Raw genomic sequence first — 13,022 nt, forward strand, 5'->3', positions numbered from 1 at the left:
CCTCTCCTCATCTGGCCTCCCCTCTGACCTCCTGTCATCACTCGACATCGACGGCCATGCCGTACTCAGGTTTGCTGGTGAATTGGATCTTGCCGTCTGTTTCCTGCTCTTCAAAAATTGTGATCTGTGATGGAGCAAAAAAAAAAGAAAAGAAAAGAAAAAAAAACACCAGTTAAGTGAGGTCAGGAAAGGACAGTGATGGCGGTTGGTTGAGCACTAATGTCACAAAATGTACACTTGAAAAAAGAAAATGGAAAAGGAGAAGAAATGCATAGATTCACTTTAGGTCTTTTCAAAAAAGGTGCTGCAGAGGTCGACAACATCAAAGCTGCAGGGCAGCGCTATCACTGGAACTGCTGACCTGTGATGTGCTTTTACTTACGGACATGAAAAAAACACAACTGAAGGAGCATTCATGTACATGTACATTTACCAGAGCTGCAGAGTCCCTTAAATTTGTTATTTCAAGTTCTACAACACTTAACAAGACATGAAACTACAATGTTAATTGATTGCAGAAAATCAAACAAGCTTCTATTTTGCTAATTGGATGAAACATTTGAATCTTTATTCAAGCAAAAAATCAATAAAACATTTCCCTGTTCCACAGTGAAAAATGAGGATTTGATGCTTTACAAACTGAATATTTTGTTGTTTTAGACTCTCGGTCAAACAAAACAAGACAATTCACGCTGTCACCTTGGGCTCTGCCAAACAGCAGTGAGCATTTTAACAGCATTTTATTGGCAAAACAACCACTCGATTTATCGGTTATTATAAGAAATCATTAGAGGCATCCCTAATTAGACGTGACTAGACTCAACTTCTATTTCAAGGAGGCTTTAAGGAATTCAGCCTCCATTTTTAACGGAAGATCAAACGTTCCATGTATCAACTGGATTTAATTGGTAGAAGTGGGAATAAACGGTAAATGTGCATGTGGACATGGACGTGGCCTATGTGGATAGACGGATAAAACAAAAGTACAGTACCTCGTTTTCCCCCCTGCGCAGCCAGGGGGCCGGGAGATAGAGAGCCTGCTGCGGGCCGATGGACCAGTACCGTCCCAGATTCCTGCCGTTGATGAAGATGACACCTTTATACCATCCCTGTAAACACAAACAGTCACCGGTCACCACAACAACAGGAAGATTCAGCACATTAAAGGTTAATGAGTAAAAAAAAAAAAGGAAACAACACATGAAAGCTTCCCCTTCTAATGTGATTAACATTATGGGGGGTTGTGGTGGATTACAGCTCTTAGCTTCTTTACATTCAGCGCTGGAAACGTGAGCGAGTTACTTAATCTGGATGGAAATAAAAAAATAAAAAAGCATTTTATTTAATCAATAATTATGTTATGTACAACTATATATGAATGAGATCATCACCACTGCAACCAATATTTTTTCAAGATCAAGATGTTCTGACTAGCTATCAGACTAAATGAAATTTACATATTTATATATACTGTAGTCTCAGAACTCAGAAGCATTTCTCTGGGGACTTAATCAAAATTTAAATAATTTTCAGATGGGTATCAAGACTGAAGACTGAGTCAATAATAATGACCCATCCACTCTATTATAGCAGCTGATTCTTTTTAATGGAGGCATGATCAATAAGAAATAGTATGCTAATTGTAAATTATACTGATCAAATAAAATATGTGACGGTAATGTGTGGGAGAATGTGTGCATTGCAGTCAGATTGATTTCTGTTAAATCAAAGGAAATACAATTTGGCATAAAATATGACATGACATTCATATCTGAGCTTGATCTTCTCAAACTTTGATTTTCACTGTGAATTATTGAGAGATTGTGGGAAAAAATGATACAAAAAGCAGTCACTCTATTGTAACGTTATCCAATTATGATTTTGAAATGTTTAATGTTCTGTTTTTATTTATTGTTAGGTTCTGTCAAAGAGGTGTTGAATGAATTTTAAGCTCTCTTTTGAGGCTGTAGATTGCGGCGCTGCTGTGCAACTCACATGAAGTTTGATGAAGGTGTCCTTAGGAGAGCTGCTCACGTAGAGTCTGGCCCGGAAAAACGCAGGGAAGCTGGGCTGCTGACGCATTGTCTCCCACTTGCCTTTATTGTGAATACTGCAAAAGGAGAGTACAGTTTATATTTTTCTTCATAATTTCCATACCATAAAACCATAAATGACTTGACTTTTTAGTATGCCTGTTTGTCAGCGAAAAAGTGTATCATGTCATTCCTACAGGATTTATTTGCCTGCAGTAAATGTCAAGTCAAAGTTTGGACACGGAAGGCAGGGGAAATATTCAGATTCAACCTGCTCTTGTGTTGGCTATAGGTTATATTTTTTGCCTCTAAGTGAATTCAAAAGGTTGCCATGCGACATAAGACCGAAATCCCCTCCTCAGTTATTCCAGTGTTCATTCACCCAGGGCATTAGGCCTTGACATTTTACAGGACGGTGCTGAGATAAAGAAGTTTACAGGTTTGCAGCACACGGGGGTGAAAAACCTGGACAATGGTTGTAAAATATATTCAGCAACATGCAAATACAGCTCTATACAAACCAAAAGGTCACATAATCTTACTGACGCTGATGTTTACTATCGCTAAAACCCATAAAAGGTCAATCAGTTTAAGAAAACACATATCACACATCTGCGCTACAAAGGCAAAGTGCAGTATCTGCATTTTTTTTTGTTTTGACCAATCAAAAGTGTGGCATATTCTCTTCAATCTGGTAGAATTTGATAGTGGTAGGCCTACTGCTAAAATTTCCAGAGTTATTGGGCTTTTTATTTTGCTGTCCATCCAAAAAAGCACTGTGAAACCAAGGCACAGTACCTGCAAAGAGTACTGTACTCCCTACATTCTATAATTTACTCTATATCTCCATTGGAGTAAAACCAAAGCAAAGTGCCGTATCTGTAGCTAATACCAAGGCAAAAGTGCAGTATCTGCACCAAAACCAAGGCAAAAGTGCAGTATCTGCCATAAAACGGTCAAAATTGGTCAGAAAGACAAACTACAAATTACATTTAATTCAGTCCACCTTTATCTAATCAATTATAGACTTGGTAGTTATTCATAATTTGATCCTTAAACCTGATAATGAAAAACACAAAAAGCTGTTTTTCTCACTTTGGCATTTTTACAGATACTGCACTTTGCCTTTGTAGGGCAGACATGTTATTTACAGAGATGGAAACATTATGGATAGTACAGTATGAGACGGTGCCGCAAACCCCCACCTGTCTTTTTATTTTTAATTTTAATCCATAAATCTAAGGCGTTAAACACTCTTAAACACTGATAACAGTGCAGTTCTGAAATGGCTCCAGCCGTGTAATCTATCTACTGTACTGGTTATAATTTGAGATGTTTAACATGAGATGCTGCAGTGGAGGCTGGTTGTTTTGATTCCATTGTGTTCCCCCACTGTAATTGTGTTAAGCAGGGAGATAATCAGCTGGATTGGATCAGAGGCAAGCTGGTTTAATGACAGAGAAACACAAACAAGGAGGGGGGGGGGGGGGGGACTGGATATTAATGGAAAGACACAAACCTGTTTACAAAGGCTGGCTTCATATCAAGACAATGAATAATGAAGTCTCGGAGGGGCTGGCTGTTCAACTCGATGACTCCTACCAGACCTGAGAGTGGAGTGAGTCAAAGCCGCGGTGAGTTTTTCTTACACATCTTACTGTAAGACATTGTTGATGCTCCTCTCTCAAGGTCTGTGGCGAGAGGGATCGTGTGGAAAGACTTGTGCTGACTGGAACATTTACAAAGCAATCAGTTTGTGGGGCTATTTGTACTGTACCTTTGCGCTGCTCATTCAGGGTTCCCCCATAATTCACTCTTCCAAAGTTTTCCACGAGTAAATTCAGAGTTCTCTTTTCCTTCAGGGAGAAAAAATACGATCGGTCAGATTCAGCGCTTCAGGTCGACAGGAAGAGTTAAGAAGGAAATTGAGTCATTTGACTGATTTGTGTATCAGATCACGGCTGATAGGTTGAATTTGACTATTCAGATTTGTTAAGATAAACATTCATTTGATGATTTGCTGTTGGCTTTAATACTTGTCCCGTGCTGCCAAGAACATCTATCAGCCTCCCCCGAAGCTTTCACATGCTGCATGTTGTTAAAATATTAACAACTTTATCTTTGTGAAAGAAGCTGGCAGCAGACTGGGTGTAGATTACACACACACACACACACACACACACACACACACACACACACACACACACACACACACACACACACACACACACACACACACACACACACACACACACACACACACACACACACACACACACACACACACACACACACACACACACACACTCACACCCGTACCTTCCCATCTTGGATCACTAACTCTTTTATCGTATAATCCAGAACGCCAACGAAATACTTGTCCACAAAAACCTAACGAGAAAAAGAAAAAGCAGGAGGTTGGAGTGAAATATTAAATGAAGCCACATTATCAGAAAAGTAAAAGCCATTCAAAACATGAATATTTAAACTGCATGTGAATGAAATATATTTGTCCTCTTTTCAGTTTTCAATAATTCTAGCTTTTTTGTGAAAACTGTAATCTTTTATAATTGTGTGCCATTAACAACCAGAGCAACCGCTCGCAGACTGAGCTTGTTAATCGCGATCCACAGTACGGGGTGTGATTTCTAACGAGCAGATCACAGCTTCCCAAGTGCAAACGTTCTCACAAAGTAAAGTGTAAATGAGTCATTGTGAGCGTGTTACATCTGCACCACTGTCTTCCTGTCCTCACCAGCGCTCTGTCTTTGACGCTGCCCTTCGAGTGGAGGACCCCCCCACTGGTGATGACCGTCTCGTACAGCGTGTAGCCGTATGACTGACCGTTTCCGTTGTTGACGGGGAGGTTCTCCATGTTCACCGGCTTCTCCGACTTGAAAGGCTGGAAAGAATATGTAGGAGTAGTTTCAAGGTTGTAGTTTCAAAACAGCTGTTTAAATGTGATGGTTTGCTTTAGGGATGAACAATATGCAAAACAAACATTAGGTTCAGGTTATCTGCTGCAAGGTTGCATGTCTCTGGACTGTAGGAGGAAGTCGAAAAAACCCAGAGAGAAACCAGGTAGAACATCCAAACTACGCCCAGGGAGAATCCAAGGCCTGGGAATCGAACCCTGAACCTTTGTGCTGTGACACAACAGTGCGCTTGCCACTGCAGTGGGAATGGTGAGCAAAAGCGGTGTTGTCAAACTAGCAAGGAGACTTCTAGACGACCCCTCCCATGTCTTATTTTCTAAATACAAGGAATATACTTCAGGAATGTGTTTTAGAGATGCAAAGGCAACTGTTTTAAATTCTCCTCCATCCCTATGTGTCGCTACTGAACAAAAAGTAGATGGAGGTGGTCTACACTGCCACTGTTGTTCCCTTTTTAGGTTATTACTTAAAATTTAGATTGAACAATTTTTATTACTACTTTATTTTTACTATCTTATCTTACTAATGATTGATTTGCTCAATAAAATGCACTTTATCGCATTACTTGAACTCAAAATGCACTATTGTTGTTGTTTTTTTGCTGTTGTATTCAACTGTCTGTGACTACTGTTATGTTGTTGCCAGTCCTATGGTTTCAAAGGGATAGTTCAACATTTTTGGCAAATTGGCCCATTGCCATAATCCCTATAGTTTTAGGAGTAGGTTCATCAGTAGGTTAATTGTTGGTGCAAGCTATTTTTAGAACGGTGGAGCAGAGCCGAGAGCTACTCAGAGCTACGCTTGTCCACCAGAGCGTTTTGGAGTTGTTGGATTGTGGATTTGAGGAGTTTGATGAGGGAAACCAAGAAATCCCACGAGCCTCCGTAGCGTAGCTCTGAGCAGCTCATGGCTCTGCTCCGCCGTTCTAAAAATAGCTTACACCGACAATTAAAGGTAACAAACCTACTGCTATGACTATAGGGATTATGGCAATGGGCCAATTTGCCAAAATTTTGAACTATCCCTTTAATGTATGTACCTATGCACCATGCACTTCAAGTCAAACTGAGGAGAATGGGAGAACAAAGTACATTTTATCTTATCTTATCTTTTGGCATGGCATTTTCTGGATGATCATTATTATGTCATGGCACTTCCTACCTTTATCAAGCCACTGCAGCGCATGCTGTTTGGGATGTTGCCCGATTTTGGTTCAATGTTCATCTCTATAGTTTGCAGCATTTAAAATGAATCACATGGTTTTTGTCTGCCTCCTTACAGGACAGCTTCATCTAAAGTGATGATTTATCAAACCTAATGAAGCTCCCCTGTCTGGCGTTCAGAGCGATTCTTTTATTTGCTAACGTTCGTTTTGCATACCCTTGGGAGGTGTATTATACGCTCTTCACAAGACAATAAACACTCCCCGCTAAGACACGATTAACCACCTACCCCCAAACACGCAGATACAATATCAAACTCAGACGCCCCACTCAGTCTCTCTGAAGAGAAAAACGCTCTTCTCAAACGAGGGTGTGCGTGCGGCTGGTCAGGGGCAGAGTAATTGTTGCCTCAGAGGAAAGCAAATTGTTGCAACGGGGAGTGAATAATTAATGTTGTAAGCAACTGACAGACGTGCGACATCTGGTTTGAATATCAATGCCGCCGAAGAGTGTGCGGTGTAAATGGCCAAACTACGCTGGCGGACATGAAAGTAAGCAACGCATGATGAACACAGTGGGGAGAGAATATCTTTACTCGGGGGCGCTAATCATTTATTTCCCATCCCTCAGACTTGCTCACGTTGGCCCTGGTGATCAAGCTGCAGTTTCAATCTCACTTCCAAATGACCACAGCCACATATCTATTCAGCCCTGAGATTTTTTTTTTTTTTTTTTTTTAAGCCTCAAGTTACATTTTTCTCAGTTTTTTATCAAAGAAATCTGAAATAGAGTTTGCCTTGGGAGTTTGGTTTATGTACCAGAGGAAAATATGCCACTGCATATCTTGTGATTTCCGATCAGTCTGGTGGTTGCTCGACTGAATACAGATACCAAAGTGACACTGTGACACCAGAATTGAGAGATGAGACATGCTGCATCAAACTAAAGAAAATCTCACTGGTTCAAACATGTTTATAGATAAATCTGAAGAAACAATCAGTGCCGGTGGATGGAGCAGCATCTTGGTAATGTTAATTGACTGATATACATATATTGCCAGTAAAGCGGCAAACCAATTATGCTGCCTCTTACCAGTAACTCTACCTGTACGAGGTAGTTAGCAGATTTGACATGTGATAATGAAAGTGAGCAGAAATTCTGTGTTGAACAGGCAGATGTGACGAGGAGCTTGTGCTGCTGTAAATGTGGCTACAGTGCAGTACATGTAAACACACCTGTCCTCAGGCAGGGACCGTCTCACAGCTGGGAACCTCATGTGCAACACACGGCTCTTTGAGAAAGAAACTAAATTTTTTGAAAGTGGAACACGGACCAAAACGAGGCTTCACATCCACATAATTAACTCGCAAATTCATTCGATTGGCTTTCATGTGTTAGTCGCGTGTGAAGTATTTTATGTGTTAGGCTACTGTGTGTCTGTAAACAACCTTGAAGCTCTGTACGGAGCAAAAACGTGACACGGATGATGTTTACTATTTCTGTGCCTGGAATATATTTTTTTGGCACTCTCTGTGCATCTGAAGCTTACCTTGTCAGTGAATTGCAGACTGTCCCACAGAGACAGGTGCTCCTGGATGACAACGGGCTGGTACGCTTTCTTTTCCTGGAGAGGGGGCAGTTCAGGAAGAGGTTTGGCTGAAAAACAAGGACAAAAAAAATGAGGCTATGTTGCAGTTTGTCTGTTTGTTTACCCATTAATTTTCCTTTCCTTTCCCCATCATTTACCCAGGACTCCAACTTTCAAACATTTACACATGATTTTGACCATAGGAAATGGAAAGGCACTTCTTAAAATAAAATGAAAATACACAAGTTATGTAGGCTAACTTATTGATGCAGAGAAGGGACAAGGGACATTCTGATCTACTGTATAGAAAAGCATCTCATCATTTAAAGAGATAGTTCCACATTTTGGCAAATTGGCCCATTGCCATAACGTTCTGTTATTATCTCACAGTGTGGCAAATGTGCAGGTCACAACTTGTCCACCAGAGCATTTTGGAGTTGTTGGATTGTGTATCTGATGAGTTTGATGAGGGAAACCAAGAAATCCCATGAGCCTCTGTAGCGTAGCTCTGAGTAGCTCGCGGCTCTGCTCCACCATTCTAAAAATAGCTTGCACCGACAATTAAAGGTAACAAACCTAGTGCTAAGACTATGGCAATGGGCCAATTTGCCAAAATGTTGAACTATCCCTTTAACATTACAGCTCGGTGCAGCAAACTCTCCAAAATTGGTACCATTGCATCATTGCACGTTAAAATAAACAAAACAAACTTTTCCATATATTTGAACCTGCTGTACACAAAGAAATAGTTGCAGGTATTTTACACCTACTCCACCCTCTGCAGAGTAGGAACTGCTTCAGGCTCCTAATACAGGAACTGAACACGCAATGACTGCATCAGGGAACACTTGTTATTGAAATGTCTTGCTCTCTGATATGCAGTATAACCTTCTGCTATGTGGCATGTACTGTGTGCTTTTGGAGAAGCAAAATGCAAAAATTCCACTGAGATACAATACAGTCAATCAATCAATAAATCAAAATCTCTAAAAACTTCTGCCGTTTTTGTGCCGACACCACAAAAACACACACAAATACAGCTAGGCAGCTACATCATCACATTTAAGAGAGACCACAGGAGGATTTCTTTCAAAATTGAAATTTTAAACAAAGTCTAAAAGGCTTCTGTTTGACTACAGCTTGTAATAAACGAAGGAGGAAGTCTCACACAATTATTGGCCTGCTGAACTTTAACTCTTTAACTTTATTTTTATATGTATAGGTGATTTCAGGACATTGTGGGGGGACGCGCAAGGAGCTGGGGGATATGATGATGTGTTTGTTTATGGTCTTAGATGTATTGTTTTGTGTATATGTGTTCATGGCGCCTGGAGTCTCTGGTCTGTCCACGACGAATTTCTCCCAAGGGAGACAATAAAGACTAACTAACTAACTAACTAACTAACTAACTCTGCAACAGTTAACTCAACCACAAATAGCTACTGTTCCTCCTCCTTCTACACAATGCTGTAATAGACACCTGTCTATTAAACTGCAGCCAGACGCTGCTGCTGTGCGTTCTCTTGTACAAGTCTTGAGTCACTCAGTGCTGACCATAAAAATAACCTGTCCCTTGGAAACTGCTTTTAAGGCTCCTTGGGTGAGCCATTTACCCTCCACAGCAGCATCCAGTTTGTGCTCTGTGTTACAAAAAAAGTCTCTTTACAACGATTAACAGCGGTTGCTCATGCCCTCTAACTGCTGTTAAAGGTGTTAAAGCATGCAGACACACCAGCGGTCCCTTTGGAAAAGGCTTGACAGCATTCCCTTATCACCAAGTGGTAACAGCTGGATCACTTAAGGAAAGCTTGGAGGATAATGGCCCACACCTTCCTCCTAAATGGCTCTCTAAACGCTTACAAGCCAGCGCCTTTGGTACTGTATATAATGTGTCAATAGAAGAAGATATAGAGTGCAGTGAAAAGACATTTATGTGGAGTAATGTCACAGACGTGGCATCTTTCCTCACAACAAAGGCGCACGTTATCCCAAATTATGCAGATAATCCTCTACAACAGTGTGCAGGGAAGGAGAAACATGCTGTCTGGGCTCAAATGAGCTCACACCTGACATATGACTGTCTTCACAGAAGATTGTCAGCTGATGAGTACTAATACTTTCAAAAGCCGAAAATGCTGTAAGATGATCTGGTATCACTGATGGGGAGCATAGGCAGTCTGTATCGAGTCAAGTTCAGTTACTTTGCAAATTTCTTGACAGCTTTGACATAATGAGAAAACCCCAAAGCATGTATGTCATAAGTCTATTTAAAGAGCCACGTTGTTGTCAAAACTCAGTGTTAGACCTTTGACAGATCAGCCTGAATCCATACAAAGTTAAGCAAAAACAACGCCACAGGGCAAAGAGTAACTGACACAATGTACACGATTTGACAACCAAACAATAATGAAATATCAAGTTGATCTAATTAAAAAATTAGGTCATGTGTTTGTGGTTGCTATAGAACACAAAGCCTTCTCAGACTCTCCTTCATATCCAGGCCACTGCTCATTGTTCAGCAGACTACAAAACGTAAGGATGAATCATGCACAGGCAGCCTTTTCAAACTATCTTCAATCACCACAACGCTGGATGAATTATTACTTTGTTGTGCTGGATTCAATCCCAGATTGCCAAAAGCTACATTTTCAGCGCTGGCCACAAAAAGCACAAGACTTTTTGTTGCCCTCAACCACAAAAGCCTTGTTTTACAAAGAGAGAGAACTGCATAACCAATAAACACGATACAAGGTCTAGTGTGTAATTTTCGCAATGAGCAGTGACTGAGGGTCTCTGACTTGGGCAGAAATCTCACACACGCACGAAGACGAAGACACAAAAACCCATATCTAACCCCCTGCTTGTAATTATATGCAAAGTTATCCTGCTTTAGCCAACAGAGAACAGGTTCTACAAGGAGAATTAATTTAAAAGGGGAGATGAAAGGCAAGGAGAGAAAGAGAGACAGAAGACGTGGGGCCTGCCTCGGCAACAACACACAACACTCACTGTGGTACTTGCTGTATAAACTCCTCAGAAGATGGTACTTGGTGGTGTAATCCCCAGCCTCGGATAATGGAGCATCGTAATCTGAAAGATAATGCGCTATCAGAACAGCAGGCTCGGGAGCCAGAGAGAGGCAGGGATGCCTCTCAGCGTGGCAGATGCTTTCACCGTGCTCCCCTATCACGCATCTTGAGACAGCAGCGGCGAGCAGACACACATTTTGGGTTATCTTGACAGAAACTCGAGCCCTTTTGAGGCAAAAAGGTAACAAAAAAGGCATTTAGAGGAGTAAACACATCTATGGAGAGCGCTGAAGGTCAGAGGTGGCCGTCTCCTACTGTGGAGCCACTTTTCACAACTCTCCTCTTTCCTGAAAAATGAGGTCATTACAATGTTAATTACCCTGAGGAGGATATAAAACCCATTGTACCATCTTTAATTTACATTTCTCATGCATTTTATTAGGTAATGAATTCATTAGTGTGCATTGCATTCAAATTTCTACGCAGCCGAAGGTCAGCGGCTGCAGAGTACGCACGGCGCCATCTACGGGTAGTTAACATTATCCTAGTTGCCATTTCATCTAGTTATTCTATTAACATTATTTTCACATGGCACATTGCACATTTTGGTGCTGTACCAATTGGCTTTAACTGTTACAATTAAAATCAATATAAATGCCAGTAATTGTGAATATACAGACCTCATTTTTGAAAAAATGCAGTTTTGTGCTCAATCCTCAGGGCTCCAGCCCCTGACCACTCAACCCTGTATAAACCATTTTCTCTCCTGTCTCTTCGGAAGGGGGGAGGAGTGGGAGGGGGGGGGGGGGGGGGGGGGTTGTTTATTCAAATGTGATACAATGCAGATGCTCAAAAGCAGAAATGTCACACGTACCGTAGCTGGTTACCATTGGTTTAGGTGCTGGCATATCCAAAGCATAAGCCCCGTTCATGAAGCCAAAATTGGTCCCTCCGTGGAACATGAAGAGGTTGATGGACAGGCCCATTTTAAGGACTTCTGTTACCACAGCTACCATGTCTGTTTCAAGTGGGAGAAAAAAAAACACAAACAAATCCCATTTAATACAAGATGAATAAATTAGCTCCCTTATTTTGATTTGAAAGGTGAGAGATAGGCGAGGGTAATGAATACATAGATGAACATTTAGACTTGTGGTGTCACAATAAGGAGAAAAAATGTAAATCAATTTGACTTCAAGCTTTAACAAGCCAGAGCCACTGATTCAATAGTCCACTTGCCCTCAATTCCACTTCAATTAAAAAATGGATAGACCTCAGTCACACATCCTATTACAGGTTACTATAATTCATTACGGGGCATACTCACAACTGTTAAAAAAAAAAAAAATAGCCTACCTCCCTGCACAAATTAGCCACCTATATTTTGCAGAGAACATGGCAGAGCAAATAATTAAGCATTCAAATTGGACTTTAGCAGTCAAGTTGGTCTGACTTTAATGATCTGAATCAAGGGCACGAGCCTTAGTGAATAGTAATTGAGCAGGGTGAAAGACTGGACTCAGTTGGTTTCATGGCGGCGGTGGCGCCGGCTGTGACCGACCACTGGGTGTGTTGCAGTCTGCAGAGCACTGAACTGTCAAGGACATGAATCCCCTCTGAATATTCCAGTTTTCATTTCATAGCTGTGACACTGTCTCTCTTTTCAGCTTCTCACTGAGGATAAAATACATAAAGAAGTGAGACTGTGGGTCCCTTTCATTTCCAGAACATGTTTTTGTGATTATGTGGATGGCTGCTGGGAACGACACAGAGTAAAAAAAAGGAGGCTTGAGGCTCTGCGCTGTGTGTCTGAAAGGAGATGTTTCCGGCAGCACTTGAGGTGATAGCCAGGTGTGTTAATGCCATTAGTCTTTACAGTTGTGAAACATGTGCTATCATTTGTGTCTTGAGTGCACCTTAGAGTAAAAATATCACTCTCCCAGCTGCAGCATGTGGACCATTTAATATGGCTGGTATGTTGCACATAATGTACTGCATATGAGCGAGCCACTGGTTATTTTAAATGGATACTGCACAAGCACTCTTTACACTTTTACACTCCATACCAACATGAGCTGCCTTAAGTCGCCTTTGGCGTATCTCTATGTGATGTCTAGATACAATTATTAATGGATTAACTGGTTATTAAAAATAAAAGAAATGTTAAACTGATCATTTTGAAGATATTTGCAAATTATTTAAAGCAAAAATGCCAAACACTCACTGCCCTTAATTGGAAACATGTATTGATTTTCTCTGTTTTGAATCTTTTC

At 41.0% G+C, this 13,022-nt stretch overlaps 1 protein-coding gene across 2 annotated transcripts in view; it reads right to left on the reverse strand.

Annotated features, from left to right (window-relative positions):
* The window catches only part of LOC310996455 (beta-galactosidase-1-like protein 2), a 20,102-nt gene continuing 7,080 nt past the window's right edge, over positions 1 to 13,022 (reverse strand). For both annotated transcript variants that reach the window (XM_083985860.1, XM_083985859.1), the window contains exons 10-19: positions 11,624 to 11,767; positions 10,730 to 10,810; positions 7,682 to 7,788; positions 4,789 to 4,935; positions 4,353 to 4,424; positions 3,811 to 3,889; positions 3,553 to 3,640; positions 1,996 to 2,110; positions 993 to 1,109; positions 1 to 124 (exon numbers count right to left, since the gene is read on the reverse strand). In XM_083985860.1, coding sequence (XP_083841986.1) covers positions 38 to 124; positions 993 to 1,109; positions 1,996 to 2,110; positions 3,553 to 3,640; positions 3,811 to 3,889; positions 4,353 to 4,424; positions 4,789 to 4,935; positions 7,682 to 7,788; positions 10,730 to 10,810; positions 11,624 to 11,767 — 1,037 coding nt within the window. In that variant the 3' untranslated portion in view covers positions 1 to 37. The remainder of the gene's footprint in view (positions 125 to 992; positions 1,110 to 1,995; positions 2,111 to 3,552; positions 3,641 to 3,810; positions 3,890 to 4,352; positions 4,425 to 4,788; positions 4,936 to 7,681; positions 7,789 to 10,729; positions 10,811 to 11,623; positions 11,768 to 13,022) is intronic.

This window comes from Trachurus trachurus (assembly GCF_905171665.1).
Source record: "Trachurus trachurus genome assembly, chromosome: 13".
NCBI classification, from domain to species: Eukaryota; Metazoa; Chordata; class Actinopteri; order Carangiformes; family Carangidae; genus Trachurus; species Trachurus trachurus.